At 37.7% G+C, this 22,104-nt stretch overlaps 1 protein-coding gene across 1 annotated transcript in view; it reads right to left on the reverse strand.

The window, feature by feature from the left end:
- scube3 (signal peptide, CUB domain, EGF-like 3) overlaps nt 1-22,104 on the reverse strand; it is a 79,233-nt gene that overhangs the window by 42,437 nt on the left and 14,692 nt on the right. Inside the window, exons 5-7 of the mRNA XM_056733620.1 lie at nt 9,853-9,948; nt 6,222-6,347; nt 776-910 (exon numbers count right to left, since the gene is read on the reverse strand). Of these exons, the coding sequence (XP_056589598.1) occupies nt 776-910; nt 6,222-6,347; nt 9,853-9,948 (357 nt within the window). The remainder of the gene's footprint in view (nt 1-775; nt 911-6,221; nt 6,348-9,852; nt 9,949-22,104) is intronic.

Genomic DNA, 22,104 nt, shown 5'->3' on the forward strand with positions numbered 1-22,104 from the left:
CTGCAAGCAACCTAAACAAATTTGTCATAATTTGGTCGGCCTCCTTCTCCAAATACACTACACACATATGAAAAATAAACAACTGATATTGTACAATATAAAAACCAAAATCCAGGAATGACCCCGTTTCACCTAAACCTCATGAGGTGTAGTGATTAGCAGAGCACTTTTGTTTGACTGTCGGTTTCACATCCTATTCATCAATCCCTCAACTCCCCGAGATGCTGAATGATGTCACTCTCTCTCTCTCGCGAATCCAATATCATTTCTTCCTGGCCTGCAATTATCTGAAGCACATTGCGCTGTAACAATAACCGTAATAGCAAGCAGATGAGCGTTCGTTCTGATGCGTGCCTCTCGCTCAGTCACAACAGCAGCCGTTGGAAAGCGCTAGTGGATTAATGGTGACTTAAACTCTCTGCACAAGAAGTTTTAAATGGATATTAATGTGAAATATGAGGGATTAACAACATTATTCATCAACCCTGTTACAAAGGAAAAACAACAAAATCCAACATAAAGGACTTATGAGGAGAAACGGTCAAAACATACGATCCAGCGCTAATAGCGGCACTCGCTTATGAAACACAAACATTGACAAGTCCTACAGGCCAAATTCATCTCTGGAGGTTTGGTTTTGAAGAGAAATTAGGTTTTCCTCTAGCATTGTTAAACCACATGAATATTTGCTTACTATTTTCGGAATCCTACGCATTACATACTGCTTACATAGGTGTCGTTTGTTGGAGAGCACGTCTGCGTTACTTGTATTTACCTTTTGGCCTCTGGATGCAGGTGTGCTGGTTGTCCGATAGGAGGAATCCGTCTCTGCACCGACATTCATAACTTCCCATCATGTTCACACAGATCTGCTGACATCCGCCATTCCCCTCCGCGCACTCGTCCACATCTGCAGAACAACAGAAACACAAACAAAAGACTGAGAACCACACAAACCCCCAAAGCTTCATTCAAGTCTTTAATGTAAGAGCAAAAACTACTTAAAGAGGAGGAAAATTATTATAAAAACTAAATGACGTTTGGGTACATTATAAATGACCTCAGAAGCAATTGTGATGATGCAGATGAGAACGCTAATCTAATATGAAAGAATATTGTACCACAGATTACAAACGCATGCACCCACATATTTACATTTTAAATTAAAGATGTTCAAGCAAGTAATAAACAGAAACAATCCTCTGACGCTGCCTGTTTGAACGTGTACGTATGTTTTGGCTAACAAGCACTTAACCTGTATGTGTCTGTTTGTGTTGATATCATTGGCATCTGTTTGTTTTGTGTGTGTGCGTGTTAGTTGGCAGATCTTTTGTGATTTAATATGGTTTCACACAAAATTACAGCAGCCGTTGAAGGTTCAAGTTCAGTTTATAATGATTCAGCTCAACCTGCTTTTTTGTTGAATTACAGATGGCCATTTCGCCCAAACACATTAATCTCAAATCAACATTAAATCAAAATCATTCCTTTAGCCCGAGCGTTTCAACTGTTTTTCATTTATTTGTTGCTTTTTAACTGTAGTTACAATTACAAAAATAAACTTGACCGGACCCAGAGGTGTAGTTTCGGTGATTAATGAACACATGTATACAGTTGACACTTCAACCCCTTCAATGTTTAAACCTACACCTTTGATTGCTGAAATTATGGTGTTTCTTCACAACCACATATGGTTACCATGGTAACTGTTGAAAGAGGGAAACAGGAACAGGTGTTCTTGTAACACACTTGGTGCAACGTCAAGGTCACGGGTTCGATCCTTGGAGATTACAAATACACTGGAAATAGCTTTGGATAGAAGCAATTGCCAAATCCACAAATGTAATGTAAGGCAAAGATAAATGAAATGTAATTAACAAAAAATAAAATCGCACTGCATAAAGGTGAACTATTAACAGGTGCAGTCTTGTTTCATTCAGCACATCCTGAAAACTGTTCTGTGTGTGATGTACTTGATGTTTCTCTTGTTTCTTAGTTCACATAATAACAATAACTGTAACTATAACTGTATTTACATCCACACCAGCAGTCGTTAATAATAATGTTGTGTTTATTTTAAGTCTGCGGGCTGCAGTGTTCCCAGTCACTAAAATGAATGTAGATGACCTTGAGCCGATGCTTTTGTTTTCATTGCCGAATGTCAATGAAATATGACAGGATGCTCTCTCTCATCCGGGATGTTAAGCATATATTTTGCCAGCTTGCTTAGAGTCATCAGCGTAATTTATATAATATCCCGCCGTAAACACAGTGCTTTCCGAAAAATTGTTCTGACAGTAATCCCAAGGATATCGTTCTCCTGAATTAAGAAAGATTTGATTTAAGAAACTGTATTTTTTATATTTATCATTATAATTTTCGTTATAATGTGAACAGCCCTTAAGACTGCAATGTGATCTCACTCTCAGATATGTGACTTCAGTGTCCTTTGTCTACACAAGCTTGTGCATAATAAACTCATTTCTGTCTATTTTTCCAATTTATCGAGTCCTCGGTATAGAGTTTCTAATCTAGGCCATTTCATCCCAGCCGGGAGAAATATAACTTCTCCATTTACCAGCATGCTCATTTACAAAAGCTCCTAGATGGTGTCCATCTCCATGGGTCAAACACACACACGCACTCCTATCAGAGAAGCAATGTGAAGGCACTGCCCATTGGTACATTTATGCAAAAAAAAGATGAACACTTCAGTGTCAGTTTGTATAAATTCACTGCTTACATTTTGTAACTCCCAACCATTTAGGACCTATTGACGTAGGGAGAAATACACATCGATTGTTAAGAATCTTGAATGTAGACAATCGCACCCAAAACACCTTATCCTGCAGCATAAACAAACCAGAGATTTCCGTTTCTCTAGCTCTCGTTTTCTCACACGTCTGTCGCATTTTGTGAATGTCTCTCGGTCAGCGCGCTGCATTAGGGACATGTGTTATACGCAGGTCGCGGCTGGCGTCCAAAGCAAATATTTGGAAAAGGATTCTGGCTCAACCCAGAGCTCAGCTCATGTTCTTTGCACTTAAAGCGTTTTCTAGAAATTCTCCTGAGAGGATGCCTCGATGTTGAAAAATTCTCTCTCTTTTCCCGTTTTTCTCTCTTTTGTAAATCCCTTCTTCCTCTTCCTCACTCCGTCCGTCCCTCTGTGGCAGGCTGAGAGTTAAAGATGATCAATCACTCAAAGCCAGGAGGGGATTTTGAGGTTAAAGGTCATATTCATGAAATGTTTCAGAGCGCTGACACTATGAGATTGATTTAATCCTGCATGTGTTTATTTCAGAAAATATTTCCATCTCTTTTTAGCTCAACTGTTAGAGATGTCGCTGGCAACAGCAAGGTCATGGGTTTGAATGCCAGGCAACACTTAAAAATCCTCAAAAAGGGCTTCACTTCCATCAAATCAACAGTTTCAAGCTAGTCTCAGATCTTCAAATAGGGCTTTGTATGATATGATATGATGTAATGTGATGTATTGTGATATATGATTTATGATGTGATACGTTGCGGCGCGATACGATACTGTTCAATTTATGATACTGGGTTTATGTTGCGTTATAGGTTTGCGATATTGAGATATGATGATACGATACAGCACAGTGTGATGCGACACAATATTATACTGTACAATTCATGATACTGGGTTTACGTAACCTTGTAGTATATCGATATTTAAAGTAAAACTATGATATGAAAAGTAAAAACGTGTAATCAGATTTATTTTCAAAACATTTACACTTATCAATAACATTTTTGATTGTGCATACAACTTGTTTGTTTCATTGAATCTTCTGTATATAAGATTGAGAAATTTAGAAGGGAATTACGAAAGCTAAACCCTACCAGAAAAAAATATAATCGCATGGGAGTAAAATCACCAAAAATTAAAAACAACATGTACAGTATGACACAGATCCCAGGTTTGCCGCCTAAGGCGAGCGTAACACACGGGGTTTCGGCCAATCTCATATTAATCTTGACTACCTATAGAGTAGTATTGCATACTTCATATCTTCCAAGAGTATTTAGTTTGATCACATTTATAAAAGCTGGAAACAGCTTTACGATTGATTCTGAAAACATACGACGTGTGAGGGGGGGAGTGGTAGGCTGAAATAAAGAACGTGCGCACCCATTGTCAACAAAACACAGACATCAGTTTCATGCCCGGCATCTTTTAGCGCTGGGACGGCTCCATATATCAGTTTCAAACCATCTCCAAATCCAGCGTTACATCCATCATTTATATAACACAAACGTATGATCTCTCTCTCTCTCCTGCACACAAGTGAAAGTAACGTCTGCTGATGCTCCTTCTCCTTCTCTCGTTGCTGCAGTGTGGCCAAGCCGCATGCTTTTCCAGGAGAATTGTCCAATAAGGGACTAAAAAAGTTGTTCCAAAACAGTTTTATATGTTCGAAAAAAACTTTCCGAAACCTGTAAGATCGCTGGGGGAGTGTATCGAGCACAGAAATACTACGTAATACTCCCAACTCGTCTTTTGACAGGTTGACCATGTTAAGCATGAGAAGACACCACATTTAACATTGTAAAGAAGTCAGAATGCATGAAAGACCGTTGCAGGGCCGCTTTAAAAAAACAAACAAAAAAATTGTATCACAATACATCTCACATCCCCACTAAAAAGAATCGCTGCTGAAATCCCATGAATGTCAAAATTTGGAAATTGGTCCTTTTAAATGATTCAACAGTCAACTCTGTTGATAAAGTGGACACTTTTTATTGATTAGATGGTGCCAAATATAAAGGGCGATTACTTATAATAATTTATGGCAAAAAAATATTTTCAGTCGTTTTTGAAGATACAAGGTTTCCGAAGGACAGCAGCAAAATTTGAGAGAAAAACTACTAGCTTGAGCGATTATCAAATTCTGCTGTAAAAAAGCAAGTGCTTATGACATTCTAGATATGGTCCTCTGCTCTATAAATCATGCAAAAAGTTATTTTGTATCCCACTTTAAAGAGCACGTAGCCCACAGAAAAAAAATATGGACGGAGCAGGTTGTTTATTTCACCCTTAGGCTAACAGTCGGGTTTCACGGAGCGTTCATTTGTAAAGAACAGAACACAGTGTTACAAAAGAACAAGTGAAGGGTGTATGAAAGATAACATACACGCACAGGACAGCAGATATAGATAATTACAGCTCGCATACATGAGTACAGCTCATCCATACAGCATCCCAAATGATCCACGATAAAACATGCGACCGGTGCTAGATGAGACAGAACAAAGTGTTTGTATGTGTGTGAGGAGGTGATTCCTGCATCTGAATCGAGCTAAAAAACTTAAAAAAAGGCATTTTTAATTTGCACGTTAAGCTTGAAAAAATATAAAGTAGTCTACTATACATAACTGTTCCTGTTGTCAACACACATCTAAAAGAACCTGCATGAGCCTATGATTCTCCAGCATAGTGAGAAACTTGCAAATGAAGACCTCATTATTTGAAAACCTGTTTCAAAAAATTGCCTTAGATCTCTGAGAGGTTGAAGTGTCAAGGTTCAATTACACAGTTAGGCACACATAACTTGCGGTAACGCTTGCCGGCAACCCACGAACAGAGAAGCAGCGATTCCACATCTTCATTGGTGTGATTGTTCGACTTGAGCAAACATCTGTTTTGAGTTTCTGAACCAGGGTCAGTATAGAACTATAACCCCATGTAAATCACACACACAAAACACAGCAGTTGGGGTTTGACAATCCCGTCAGATTGATTTAACTGACCTGGAACACTTGGGCACACGAGCCACCAAATATCCAAAATGTGAGCTCACGGCATCTGAAAATGTAATTAATGCCACAGAAGCGTCTGCTCGACAGTCAGCAAAAAAATCGTACAGATTTATCTCACTCTCTTACTGGTTAACCGCTTTCAGCCCAGCTGCTTTCAGCGCAGTTTCATTAGATATCGGCCGTTCTTCATTCAGTTTCTGCACTGATGCTTACATTCACAAAGCTTTTGTTTGTTTGTCTTGTGTGGGCTGGTGTCCTGAGGATGAAGATTTGCAGCGACAAGTTACAGACCGAGGAATGTCTCCTCACACACAGATATGTATCCTCACCGTCTGAGGACATCCCAAAGACTTTTGTTTCAAAACCAGAACTTTTCAGACCAACCATTTTAAGACATTGTTTGATTCAGATAAATAGAAACCGTTTGGAAGCATGAGCTTTACCCAGGCAGTTGTGTCCATCGTGGGCCAGACGGAAGCCATCGTAGCACGTGCATCTGTAGTTTCCAGGGATGTTCATGCACTCGTGAACGCAGCCGCCGTTATATTCGCTGGCACACTCATCGATATCTGCGGGAGAGATGGAAAAACTGGGTTATTGCTGCACCATTACTGTCACCAAAACTGTTTTCAGACAGGTTTCTTTCCCTTAAAATAATACTCTGAAATTTAGCTGTCTAGAGAAAACAATGTATTATTCATAAAAAATGTATTGCGTTATTGATCTCATTTTGAGACTTTTTTGCCGATGAGTAACGTCCACTATGTAAACAAGCTCGCTTGAGTCACTTGGGTTAAGTGCTTGAGCCTGAGATTTAGAAAGAGTGAGAGAGAGGGAGAAAGAGCGAGTGAGAGTGAGAGTGAGAGTGAGAGAGAGAGAGAGAGAGAGAGAGAGAGAGAGAGAGAGAGAGAGAGAGAGAGAGAGAGAGAGAAAGAGAGAGAGAAAGAGAGAGCTTGAGAATAATGATCATGAAAACGAAATAACTGTTTTCGCTGCCAGACACTAAAACTGTAAGTGGACTTACAGTGGAAAAATAATTCATAATAGTGTAGAACTTGATAGCATCAAGGAATAATAGAATTAAAACCACATTTGCCCACAATCTGTCATTTGCGTCTGCACAGACGTCATTAATTTCCTTTTAATTAATTTATTTTGGTCAATATGAGCTTCTGTGTGGAGGTAACAGTGATTATGGTGAATTATGCCGTACGTTTGTATAGAAAGGCCAGCTGAATAAACATCCCAAAGCTAGAGAGAAAAGTGGATGGCTGTGTTGCTTTGGGGGTGGGGGGCATACCCTCTCATTTGACGCCCAATTGAACACTAATTACCCAGAATACCTTGCTTTGTAGTCGTCTGGGCTCAGTGAGTGTATTCAGTCTGCCGGTATGTGTAGTTCTTTACCCCTTAATGTTTTTTTTCTGTTTATATTGAGGTTTTGTACAGAGGCCATACCAGCTTTACTCCATCCAATCACAAGCAATTTTACACCTGCTGTTGCTTCTTGTGAAGGTGTGTGATTCGTAGGGCAAGGTATCTTCCGATTTGAGCTGCAGGTGAAGCATTCGGCGAGATTCATACCCATCGGTTTGATTATGGGTCATTAACGTCACGCTGAGATGACTGCGGTCCCGATAACAATAATTATCGTTAATCAGCTAAAATCTCTACCGATAGTTTTTCCTGGTTGCGTTTGATCCAGAGGCAGCAGGGAAAGCATTAATGTGATATGGAATAAGAAAGTACAGAGTAAAACAGTGACCTCTAGAGACGAAAATAAAATAATACTGACAGCCTGTGGAGACGCACAGGTGAGACTACTCAATTGTATGGGTATAGGGATTTGTCAATAATATTTTCATTCAGAATCAATAAAACACTTTCGTTAATTAATCATTATCAGCAGGTACTGACTGCCCACTTTAGCAATTGTTATCGGCAAAATCAAATGTCAGTCGACCTGTGCAATTACTCGAAAATGTATCGTTATCATCAATTTTGCCTACAACAATTACAAAAACTAAATAATCGAGGAAAAGCAAATATTGTGCTGCATTCTATTATGCAAGAATCCTCTCTTTGGTTGTGGAATAATTCTTCATCGCAAGTTGCATTTACAGCAGTTTAGCTGCGCTATATCTTTACATTCATTTTTCAGTTTAATTCAATTAAAAGCTTTATTATTTTTTCTATGTTGTGTACATTTACATTTAGTCATTTAGCAGACGCTTTTATCCAAAGCGACTTACAGGTGGGGTAAGCAAAGGAAGCAATTGGGTTGTTGTTTCAGAAGTCATGTTAAATGATCGTGATCTCATTATTGGCCAAAACAAACGTGATTATCATTTTTATCATAATCGAAGAGGACTACCGAGAACAATCGATACGTTTCGTTTCAATACAAATAGTCAGATCTAAGAGACTAGGGTGATGGAGTTCACAATGTACAGACAGACTGAACAGAGCCAAATTAATTAACACATTCTTTCAAATATCTTCAGTTCTGCAGAAGAAAGTAATACAGGTGTTAATGGACAAGAGGCTGAGTAAATGATGACAGAATTTTTCGGTGAAAGACATTCAAAACACAACATATGCTGGTCAGAACTCGTACTGTCCTCTTTAACATGGCGATGATGCTTTCACAAGGATAAGGCGCTGTTATTTACTCAGACGCTTGTATTTGTTGCTAATAGCTAAGAAGACTTTTGCAATAGCTTCGAAAGGATTACAGCCCGCTCTTCTTAAGTACTGTGAGTTTGTGTACGCAGAAATTCAGCACGTGGTGGAGTATATTTTACCAGCCATTCTCATATCTCCCCTCCACACATTTCTGCTTGCAAGTCATATCAAAGGCTTTACGCACTGATCCTGGTTCAGGCGATAGTGCCGTTTTAACAAAGCGCAAACATTCCTGAACTCGCCGCTTCCCTGCCTGGGCTTAGTGTGATTGTATCCACAGCGGATCATATTGGTCGAGTCCGTCCAAAAGAAACGTTCACCTCTCCAAATGCAACCGAGCTTTAAAAACTTCCCGAGGCGAACGACCACAAGAAAACAAAACCAAGTAAATTAAATAATATCAAATACGGCGATATCACAGTGAAAAATCGTTTCATAGTAACGGTGTGGGACTGCGCTACTATGAAACCGTAGACTGCCAAACTACAAGCTAGTCGTAATTCAAAGCAATTGACTTCAGAGTTATGTTAGAAGATTTACGTCTGTGTTTACGACAATAGACCTTCACCTACAATCACACAAGTCCTTATCATATAGTAACATGCGTAAGGTATTTTATGCTACATTTCACATCCAAAGGATAAAATTTTGTAATTTGTTGTATCTGAACCTGTGTTTCCCTTCCCTCAGGGAAGAAAACAAAACTGGAGAAATGGCATGCTGAAAACCAACACAATCATCAGAATGATCTTATTATACTACACTGCAAAAAACTTGTCCTGATTCCCAGTTTAAATAACCAAACATCCTAAATAAAAATAATTTAATATAATAAGGATTACTAATCACTGTATCATAATTCAAGTTTATTTTTTATTTTTGGTACGGATAGTTCTTTCCATGTTCTAAGCTAAAAGTTTGTTAGACAATAAAGTTTGTTATAACTACAAAGCATTAAAAATCGTTGTAAATTTCGGATAATAATATGTGGGCGACAGTGAAATGAGAAACGATAAAACAGTGATAGCCAATGAAAATCCAGTCTAATTCAATGAGGTTGTGGATTTAAAATGTGGACCTGCAAAGCGTGAGCTTTTATGAAATCTGGTTGCTGCCGTTCTTTATGTGAACAGGCAAAAATCCTTAAAGTATAAAAAAGTTGTTTCAATATGAAATCTCAAATTTTGTGTTCTATAAAAAAATTACAACACATGGGCTTTGTGACAAAATGATAAATATATATAATATACCATAATAAAATACTAAATGTGAATGCATTTCATTGCATTGTGTTTTGAGGATGTTAGATATTGTTATTGTGATGGAGAAAAAAAAATCTTGAACAATGAGTCGGTCCAGCACCTTTATCTCTTCTTACGGGTTTCTTACCTTCACAATGTTTGCCGTCACCCTTGTATCCTGATTTGCAGATGCATTTGTATGACCTCAGGGTGTTTTGACAGATGGCATCAATACTGCAGCTGTCTAAGGTAACATTTTTAAAGTGCACAATTACTTAATAAACTGTGTGCATTGCTGTGCAAGACATCAAGCTCGACTTAACATTAATTTCCTGACCCCGTAAAACAAAATAACAAACAAATGATTCACAAATTTTGTGAATTATTTATTAAACCAGCAAAATAAAACAAAATGTTCACTATCTTAAACTTGAAATTCAAAATTAAAGTACAAATTAAGCAGCTGAATAAAACAACAGCTTCACTAGCTTGATAGACAAGTATTAATAAATGGAAACAAAATCTCTTAATAACTGTTATGTGCAAATATAATTTAAAAAATCAATGCACAATAAACAATAAAGCAGCTGAAATTGAGCAAAAAAGCAATAGCTTCACTGCTTTAGATATTCAAACAGGAATCAGCTCTTTTTAATGCTTTAGTCATTAAAGCAAAGTCCACTAAACTAAGCTAAAGTTTAGTGGAAATCAAATTTAACATCCAACACCGAAAGATAAACAAAACACTAGCTTCCCTAGCTTGTGCTGCACATGTAAAAATAAACGGAAAAAGATATAATAGTTTAGTCGGTGCAAATAGAAATTCAAAGTCAAATTATCCACAAAACTCACCGAATTAACATCTTTATTTTTTTCGTATACATGTTTGCAGACTTTTTGGTACAGTTCAGGTCTCAGTTACGCTTCACAATGTCGTACCGCGGCTCCAGGTGGTTTATAAGGAGTCTGAAGACATTGTTCGCAATGACGGACAGCGGTTGCAAATCCATTACCATGAAATTCAAAATGCTTTCAATGATTTTCGCTGCTTTCACACTACTAGATGGAAATTTCTGAATTATTTTCGTTGTCTCCTCCAAAGTTAGCTGCTTCGTACCGTCTCGTTTTAGTTTCTTCAGCTTATTGAACTCGGCGTGCTTAAATTAGTAGTATTATAATGAACAGCTTTATCACCACCCCTCGAAACATTTACTTCGCATGTATTGCAAACAGCGGTGTAACTTGTTGGCGTAGCTGTTCTAAAGTAAATCTAAATGGCAGATATTTTTTGTCGCTCCATGCTGTTCGCTGCTCAATGTAAGGTATTTTCGCTTGTTCACGCACACTACGTAAAGAGCACGTTGCTAGCGTATGATGTCACACGCTTCGCAAAGCACAGCCACGAGAGAGTTTAAGCGCCGGTGTCTCCAGGAACTTTTACATCGCCTAGCAGAAATTTTATGTAAGCTAGATCGGGTATCGGTGCAATTTTTTCACCGATACCCGATCTAGAATTTTATTCAGTATCGACGCCGATTTCCGATACAAATATCGGATCGGAGCATCCCTAGCAACATCATTAGTTTCACTATTCTACACAAAACCAAACTTTATTTGTCAGCACAAGGTGCTCAGGCGAGAAGATCACCAGCAAACCAGGGTGTCCAATCCTTGACACAAAACAAAAGTGTTCCCATTTAAGATGTCAAGACTTATTTTGATGTTTCTGCAACCTCTAAAACTCAAGCTGGTGATAGGGTTTGAAGGTTCATATGAACAATAGCAACAAAACTATGTTCCGTCCCATCGAAGGTCAATGACATGGTCATGGTTGTCATTTTTAAATATTCATAGACTGTAATAATATGACATGTTTATACAATAGTTTTAAAGAAAGAGTGAGGGCTCCGTTCCCAAAAATTCATGCCACAATAATAGGGTGCTGTGGATCATTCCCAAGATGTTGCTGTGCAGTTGGATTTACTGTCTGGTTGCTAGGTGGTTTCTCACAGTCCATCAGTTGGTGCCTTTACCAACTGCACCGGTATGACAATGTCTTTACAAGCTATCCCCAAAGTTTATTAGCTGGGGTTAGGAGTTCATTCAAATTCCTAACCTCAAGTATGAGCAAGTATAACATCAGTGGTGTTTGCTAAAGCAAGCACCACTAAACCTTAATAAAAACTTATGTAAATAAAGGAATGACGCAGTCAATTTTTGGCAAGTGTGCCCTGAGGATTCTCAGTGCAAAACAACTGTTAGGGCGATAGTTTCCAAATGTGACTTCACTTGGTTGCAACAATCAAATCTGTCTTTCTCCTTCTGGATTCAATAACAGTATAGTTCTGTCTCGTCGCTCCAGTCATCTGTGGATGCTCTCTAAAAAACAGATGCACATCCAACCAGGAGACGGCTTATTAGGAGTTTAAAGGTCCAGCAATCTGGAGCCAGTTTCTACAAATCCTCCTGTGAAAACCGATGTTCAAGGGAAAGTTCACCCAAAAATGGAAATTCTTTCATTATTTGCTCACCCTCATGTCATTGCAAACCTGCATGACTTTCTTTCTTCTGCAGAACACAAATTGGGCATCATACGACATCGGACCCCATTGACTTCAATTGTATGAAAAGCAAAACCATTTAGACGTTTCTCAAAATATCCCCTATTTGTTCTACAAAAGGAGGAGTCAGATACAAGACATGAGGGAGAATAAATGATGACAAAATGTTATTTCTTGGTGAACTACCACTTTAAGAAAAGGCAACCGTGTCATAAAATAGCCAGTCGGCCAACACTAATACCCACAATTCATCTTGCTCACCTCTAACACATTCACCGTTTTCACGCTTGAATGGAGATTTATGTTCAGAATTAATGACACGGGTCCAATCTCTTTGCAGATTCTACATGAAAGTGGTGGTGGATGTCTTTACAGCGGCATTAGTCATTATATTACTCATGTTTAAAGCTACATGCTTTAGCATCTGTTTACAGTACCAAGCTTTTAGGGGTTTAGCACAGCACCCAGTCATTACAGAAGTGTCTCAACACTCCAGAGAACAGAAGATGGATCGCTTCTTTTTCTCAAGAGCTCTAATAATATCAAATGCACTAGTCAGATCTCACGCTGAGTAAAAAGAGGGAAAACGATGTATCCACAACATTTCAAAATCACAAAACCATTTGTTGACTCTATGACTGGTTCCAGTTCTATTATTTACTGACCCTTATTCTTTTTCTGTGATTTATGAAAAAGTTAACCGGTTTGGAATGGCATGAGAGGGAGAAACAACAGATTTTTTATTTTTAGATGAACTGTTCCAGCAGCCACACAAAATTCGCACACAATCACTTTCAAAGCACAAAATTTCAGTTACGTTGCTGTCTATGGGTGGGAGACAGAAGGATCCCGAACCTCATCAGAAGTCAACCATCTTAATTTGCCTTGTGAAGATGAGCGGATGTTCTAGGCTTGTCGAATGACTTGAGGGCGAGTAATTCATTGCAGAATTTTCATTTGTTGGCAGAGTTCCCCTACCGCTTGCACAACAGAACCAATCAGATGAATTCGCTATAATCACGCTTGTTAAACAGAACCAATCATATGCATTCGCCACAATCACACTTGTACAACAGAACCAATCAGATTAATTTGCCACAACCTCGCTTGTAAAACAGAACCAATCAGATGCATTCACCACAATCACGTTTGTACAATGGAACCAATCAGATTCATTTGCTACAAATCACTCTTGTACAACAGAACCAATTAGATGGATTCACCACTATCACGTTTTAACAATCATATTAATTTGAGACAATCGCCCTTGTACAACAGACCCAGTCAAATTAATTCACTACAATTATGCATTTCAAAAGAACCAATCACACATGTACAACTGAACTAATCAGAATCGTTCACCACAACCACGCTCGTACAACAGAACCAATCAGATTCATTCACAATCCACAATTCTTCATGCTCACCTCTAACACATTTGCAGTTTTCACTCTTGAATTCAGATTCACGATAAGAATTAATGACACGAGTGCAAATCTCTTTGCTAATTCTACATGAAAGTGGTGATGGATGTCTTTACAGCGTCATTATATTACTCATTTTTAAACAAAATTACGCTATGCCACAGAACCAATAAGATTGATTAAGCACAACAACGCTTGTACAACAGAGTCAACCACACCTTTCCAAACCAACCAGCTAGACTCACTATCCAAAATAACATTTATATACAAACCTGTAAATTAATGCATCAAACAAGTTGTCCACAATCCCGGTCACACAGCAGAACCAATCAGGGGAGCAATAAACTGCAATCACGCTCACAACAAAACAAATCAGCATTGAGTCGCGGGGAATCAAATATAACGCTAGTATAATAAAATAGTTGAAACTGACCCTGTCTTCTGCTCCATACATCACAACCAGAAACATTGTAAACAGTCTAATTTTTTGTATATAGACCAATGTAAGACAATGTTCCAATGTTCCAATGTTCCAATGTTCCAATGTTTCAAACTTTGTTTGGTGCCGTTAGTGCTGAAGAAATTACTCATTTCACCTTGAAATATGTTTTTTTTCTCTAAACTTCAGCTATTTCATCAACACAAGAAAACTAAACTTCCAGTCAAACCTCATCCAAATGTGCGAAACGCTGTGAATATTCACATTATTTCTCTATATTTCAAACAAATACCTAAGAATATAAAATGTCTTTATTACTTTGGTTGTTTTACAGTTACTTTATGGAAATGTTTCTCACCGTTGACCTAAAAACATAAACCTTTCAGAATTCTCAATAAAGTATTCCCGGTCCATATTATATCCCTATGTAACTAAACCCTGTTTATGAGGTCGCGTTTTCCACTAGCAACACATTTTAAAATGTGACTCGAGAGGTTTTGAAGGGCATTACTTTTCCTTTACAGAGCTGAACGTGCTAGTTATGGAAGAGGAAAGTGTCTTTTGCGGACCACAAAGAAAGATATTTTGAAGAACTGTAAGCTAACAACATTGACCCAACATTGATTATGGACCATTTCTCAAAATATGTTATGCTCTGCAGAAAACCAGGCTCCTACCAAACTATAAGGAGAGCCATTTTTGAGAAAGGCAAGAACTTATTTATAATAAAGTGTATACTGAGGTATGCGTCATATATTGTGATGTCAGAATGAAGACGAAAAAAGACCGTATTTTGGTTATACATTAACTGTTTGGCAAAGTGTTGATCAAAAAGAACTGCTCAGATATACAGATTATGAATTTACCGGTGTGCACACGTTTATATCCTCCGGGTCGAGAAATAAAGTATGCTTTCACGCAGACATGCAGGTTTTGGAGTCCAACTGCTCAGACATGACAAGTCATCTTTGAAGAGGTCAACTTTTGATGTGAAGTCTGCGTTCCCCTTGGAAGCGACAGGTAACTGAAGAAGTATGAATGCCTTTATATGGTGTGTTTATTAGACTATGTTTGGTGAATGTCACGTTAAGTAATAAATATTCATAAGCGTAGCAGCCAGTTAGCTTTCACAGTTAGGGGAGTTCGGTTCCGGGTTTTTTAGAACGACTCCAATTCTCGACTCCCACTTTTGGAGTCGATGGAATCGACACTTCGACTACATTTATTGCCATTCAAAATGGTCTCAGGAATATGAATATTAAATAAATGAATGTAACTTCACGAGTTTGGCAACCAAATTCCAAAGTAATTAGCAAATACACAAGCATATGTGCAATGAACACCACAGAGAGTTTTTTCTGTTCGCTGTCAGACCAGCTTTCTGGTCCTAAACCGATGTGGTTTTCCAAGCGCACGCAGCGCAAGGACATGACGGCCCGTAGTTATAGACTTATGGCAAAGCTAAGACATTTCGTTTCCTTTATTATTTTTATTTTGAATAGATTTTGGAGAGTTACAGTTACAAAAATGAAAATGTTTTGTACTTAAAGACACTGCGTTTCATTGATTTGAATTGAGGCTCCGTAAATGTGCGCTAAACAAGCCTAAACATTTTTTATTTCTTTGTATTAAGAATTTATATATTAAAAATGAGAATAGCCATTGAACCTACCCTTTGTTCATTTGTTTCCTGAAACTTGACTCATATTTAAGCATAGCGTGACACTTTCATTCAAAGCAACTTACAAAGTTAACATTTGTTTCGAGAAATAAAAGCTTGAAGAGGTACAGATGAAATATAGGGAATTTTTTATAAAAATTCAACGTAATCGGATTGACTGTGAAGAATTAACGGGAAATATTGGGTGAGCTTTTTTGTCAATGACAACATTAAAGGTTACGGAGTCGAAAAGGACTCGATTCCGATTTAGGGACATTAAGAGTCGAGGAATCGACTCTTTTGGAGTCGACTCCCGAACCCTATTCACAGTAACTGTATGTGAACACGGCGTTCATCAAAAAGTATTAGCTTGTAAATATGTATGTACAACTTTAAATTAACATTTTATAAACATAAACGTACAAATGTATTAAAACTTATCGTAACAATTAGGACTGATTCGCTCCGACAGCTAGCTATTTGGTTTGTGACCGCTTATGTTGTAACCGACAATGTTAGACATAAAGTTATTCAATGCTCAGTCCCACAGACCATAAGCATTAGTTTTCAGCAACAGTAGAATTTAGTGTGAACACAAACTGCATTTAAGTACATTGCAACTACTGAGGCAACGATAACATTACACACCTGTCCAACACACACGTGAACATGACAACACATGCTGTAACGTTACCTGACTGACAAAACAAATATGAAGCAAGCGTTGCTCTTTAATCTCATCCTCCCACTTCTGTGTTCACCAGCGTGTGAAACATAAACCCAGATTCGCTATTCTTTTGGAATAAACATTGTTTACCTGACCTTTTGACTGGGAAAATTTGCGTTTTTTAACAATATTATCCGACTGCAATACCGGAGGCCGCAATTCCAGGACCTTTTGAGGCAGCATTTCTAGGACCATATTTTTTATGACATCGCCACCTACCGAAACGGAGTTCGGAAAACCGAAGTACCAAGGACTCCAGTTTTTGAGGACCAAAACAAGTGGACAAGACAGTATTTCCACCCAATTCTAACTATTTAGAGTTTGTTTTTATTTATTTTTTATTATTTCTTACAATTAAACCTTTTTGCTAACTGCTTATTGGTGAGGAAATTATGTGACTATGACAAGCATAATATAATAATAACAACACATCGAGTAAAATAAACAATAAATCATGGTATAGCCTTTTCAGTCACTAGATTAACATTTTAAGTACAGAGTGAAGACACAATGATGACTCAGATATAAGATTGTGTATATTTTATTAATTAACAAATGATCAATTTAACACACTTTTTTTACATGAACCACATTAATGTACCACTTCATTAAGCAACTTCATTAAATTTACCAACTTCATTGATGACATTTTCATTGACTCATAAGAGATATAAGGACGTGGAGATAAAGAGAGAGAAGTGAATGAAATTCAAAAAAACATTCAGTTGAACATCTCATTTTCAATTTCATATTTAAAAGATCTTAGTGACCGCTAAGGCTGAAGTCTAGTTACGGACTTGACCAATTTATGTATTAATCTTTTGCCTCATACAATTGCCTGCACTGAGCTCTGTCCTTGGTATCACTTCAGATTACACCGTACATGACAACATCTAGCACGTGGTATTAATGATTAATTATAGTCAAGTATTATGATGTCAAATGTAACAATCAATATTATAAAAATAATATCAAAATAAAGAGACGGGCTCATTACATGCATCGTGGGGTAACCGTGTTGACTGTGAGGATTTGACAATTTAAACATAAAGATTAATTTACATTACGTAGAATGATAAAACAATGAGTACAATTAACCAGGTTTCACAACGAAGTGCTACATATTCTGGATTAATCTAGGATTAATAATCATTCCATAGTCACTAAATTATGGAACTAAATCCCTAAAAGGCCCTATGTAGAAACTAGTACCCGAATGCGTGAAGTGGAGATGCTTGCGCTTTCATTGCGAGAGGGCAGAGTTTAGCGATGCTACACATAATTTATTAATTTAATATTCGATGCTTCACAAAATTGATACATCTAACAAATGTTGTGACAAACATGTAATAAACTTAAATTATATATTGCACATAGAACATTCTGAAAATCTTATTTTTGTTTTTTCAAGTCAGGAGCATCGCTCTTGTTGTACAGTAAATAGAGCCATCGAATGACAATAAAGACCTTCAATTCAATTTCAACATTTTACAAAATAATACAATTTAAAACCTAACGAAAGAAATTGTAATTTAACCAGTGGCGGCTGCTGATCTTTTAAAGAGGGGAAGCTCATTTTCGGCCTAAATCATAAAAATTGTCCATTTATTTATATGTAAATTCTGCCCTACGTTCCTTTTCAAGTAAATGCTCTGTAACCCATCTCAAGAGACATGGCCAGCAGTACATTTTCTTTTTCACAGCACTTCCAGTCAGCCAGCTAACTTTGTCATACCAGGAGAGCTGAAAAGACCTGTTACTTTTCCCTATCTTTTGCACTAAATCAATTTTAGGTGTTGATCTGCCCTGCTGTTTAATTCTAAGTTTCTCCTCGTAAGGAAGACTTTCTAATGGCTTTGCCAAAATCAGGTCGACAATATTAGCACTGTCTGCCATCATGTGCAGTTCGCTAGCTGGCTAGTTCAGCCTATATGAATTAATGAACAAACGATCTAATATATATATATATATATTTAACTCAACGGGAGGAAATGTGGGAATTATGTTAAACTGAAACAATGAATGTGGTGTGAAATTGTGTGAAATAATTATAGGGGAAGCTGAGCTTCCCTTGCAGTCTTAAAGAAATCGCGTCTGAATTTAACAATATGCCTAAGTACTTGCATACTCTTGCTAGAATACTTTCCAACAACAAAACACTATTAGGATACAAGAAGATGAATGTTTCTGTAGATCACCAAAAATCACCACACACTTTCAGTGGATCATACGTAACAGATGAATTATTGTGTGCAAACTTTATTTTTGTGGAAATTCTGCATGGTCTATCAGCGTTACAACATTACATTTTCCTCTTAGTTCTTTGTGAACTTTCTTTATGCAACACACATGCTGATACATGTTGTATTGTGTCACAAACTTTTATCCAAAGCATCCTGCATTCAATCTATACTTTTATATCAGTTTGAGTGTTCCTTGTGAATCGAACCCATGATCTTCGCACGGCTCTACAATTATATATTGCTTGCAAAGGCAAATATATAATGTGGCACATTTGAAACGATTGTTAATAAATAAATATGGGTTGTTAATAAGGAAATAACGGTTTGATTCCAAAAACACATCGATAAATGTCATGAATCTGCCCCTTTGGGTCATGATTTTCTAGTCATGTGGCAGGATCATGACAGACCTATGTGTGAGAGAGACATGGCATTGTTTATTTTGGCGTGCCATGCGCTCTCTCTGGTCTCGGCTTCGCCCCGTCCTCTCTTTTCCTCATTATTGATTGTTAATTATTCATGCCCTGCACCTGTTCCCATCTTGATTTGATTCCCTATTTAATGCCCCTGTGTTTTCTGTCTTGTGCTGGTTCATTTTGATTCATGTGGTTAAGTTCTTGTGTCTAGTCTAGTCTAGTCACAGTCAGAAACGTTTACAGTTATGTTTCCACGTGAGACAAAGTTGCTTTGGATTAAAGCGCGTTTCAAATACATAAATGTAAATATGCATTTAGCTTTTTTATGTGCTTGTAACATACAGGACAGACAGATCACGTTAAAAAGCCAAATCCCTTTATGAAACCGGTTTAACAACACCTTATAAGTAACAGTAAGAACATACTCATGTACTGTATACAGTGTTGTGTGTTCAAGAGGTGAGCCAACTTTTGCTCAAGTAAATCTAAAAGTAGCTCCACCACATCACACTCACACTTAGTTAGTTCCACCATCTAAATAAATATTATGTAAGCGAGTGGATCTAACTTTGCCCTCACAAGTTTGGCAGCCAATCACATGAGCTGGTGGAGAGCCAGAAACAGTAGCTCAGGGACAACCTCTCGTTTCTGGCAAAACATCCGTTATCGGGCCGAGCGATGTTTAATTGCTCTGAGAGAGAGAGAGAGTGTGTTAGGTGTGTGACCTGGCAGACGGGCGCAGGCAAAACCAGCACAAAGTCTTCATCTCATGGTCTATTAGGCGACGAAGAGACGAGACGGAAGAAAAAAGGGTGTTGGAGAAATGCAGACGTAAGAGCAGAATTTAGAATCCACCCCTCCGCCGTCTCTTCCCAGAGCCTCTGCATCTAATGAAGGAACTCAGTGTTTGTCCTCCGAGCGCCTCGTAAAAGAAATATCGCCCGCTTCTATTTGTGTTACGGCCAGGCGTCTTTAACACGATGTAAATGCAGAGCTACTGTAAGTGCCGAGTGGTGCTGGCAGTCTTTGAACAACAATAAAACGCTTATTTAAAGCTCAGATTTACAGTGCAATTGATGTCCATTGTATGGAAATAAAACAACTGAGACATTTCTCGAAATATCTTCCTTTTCATATACAGGTTTTGAACTACATGAGGATGAATAAATGATGACATCTAAAATAATAAATCATGAAATGATATCTTTTTACCAACCTTCCCTTCAGAAGAAGCTTAGTACTTACAAACATAGCCAGTGACTTTCAAATAAAGACGATGTAAATATCAATAGATGGCACACATGAACTACGAAACACAAATACGACACTCTAAAAATAATCTGTAATAATAGGGCACAATATATTAATATAAAGGAATTTTCCGTATTCATTTTTTACAGTTGTTTTAACTGTATTTTACATTTTGCACAGCATTAAATTACATTTTAGCATTAACGGAAATGTCCGTAAAATAAAAAGAAAATCTACTAGTTATTTTCTGCCAGATTTATCGGTTTTATTTTACTGTGCACAAATCTGAACTTCAAATCTACAGAAGCCATCAATTCAGACTTGAAGAAATACATGACTCGCTCTAAAGTTGATTTTGGACATCTTCAAGATTCCATTACAGGTCAAAAATGACACGAACAAGTTGTTCCTACAAACCACCTTCAATGCTTTCTTTCCATGAGATCTTATCAACTCCTGAACAAATACAGCCGTCTACCGTAATCTCTGTTTTTCATTCATAAACCATAGAATCGCGCTTAGAATATGAACTTGTCCCCATCACATCCCACATTTGATGTTCAATATGTGCTCGGGCAATAAACAGGCTTCATAAAGTCAGATTTTCTTTTGACCGTAAGAAGAAGATCTTATCTTAATGACAAAATCATTGACTGCTATCTCACGGCCCTCGAGGCACATCCGACTACGCTGAGAGGAGCCAAGATTCTGACATGAAAACCGTCTGAGCCTATAAAAGCCTGAGGATGTTTCCATCAAGGACACGACAGAAAATATGAAAACATCTGAAAGATGACTGACAGACAGACGAACTGGGTCAAACAGGGAAGCTGGAGTTTTGAGATAATTGACATCATTTTGGATACTTATCAGAGTCACACAGTGATTTAAACCTCTCTCAAAACAATCTCACCTTTTAGTTTCAATTTATTGATGTTTAAAGAGTACATAAATAGGGATTTTCAAGGTCCAATGACAAGTTTATGTCCATAGAAGGTGTAAATACACTATTATGTCGTAATAATAGGCAGTTATTCTTACCTTACTTCTTGACTGACTCTCATATGAATTGTTGCGCGATTCATCTGTCTAATCCCCTGCTTCACGCTAGCCTAGTCTGATGTGATTGGTCAGATGTTCTAGTCTGCTGTGATTGGTCTACCGTTAATGAGGCTCACGAGCTACAGTGTTTGAGGGAGAAGAGTGATGTTTTCATGGGCAGTCCTAGCAAAATGTAGGCGGGACTAAGCGTAGTGACGTAAATCCGCGGCGGATCATGAATCGGACTAGGGACGACTCGTTTGCGTGATTCAGAGTCGACTCCCTTTCTTCCAAGCCAATATCTTTGTTATTCATTCACCTTCGGATTTACAACTTGGCAGACTGCTTACTTTCAAACACGGCTACATTACACACTGCATGAAATGTCATTTTCATGATATCATGTTATGTACCCTTTAAGGACCTGTACAAAGGGGAAAAAGTTATTTCTGGCAAATCAAGGTTTGCTTATCCAACTCCTTTATTTGTGACATATGTCAAATATGTTTAACCCCGTCATTTCATTCTTAAAGCAATAATTCACCCCCAAAATAAAAACTCTGTCATCATTTATTCACTTTCATAATGTTCAAAATCTGTATCTTATTTTTTCTCCTGCAGAACACAAAAGATATTTT

This window comes from Triplophysa dalaica, chromosome 20 (genome assembly GCF_015846415.1).
Source record: "Triplophysa dalaica isolate WHDGS20190420 chromosome 20, ASM1584641v1, whole genome shotgun sequence".
Taxonomy (NCBI): Eukaryota; Metazoa; Chordata; class Actinopteri; order Cypriniformes; family Nemacheilidae; genus Triplophysa; species Triplophysa dalaica.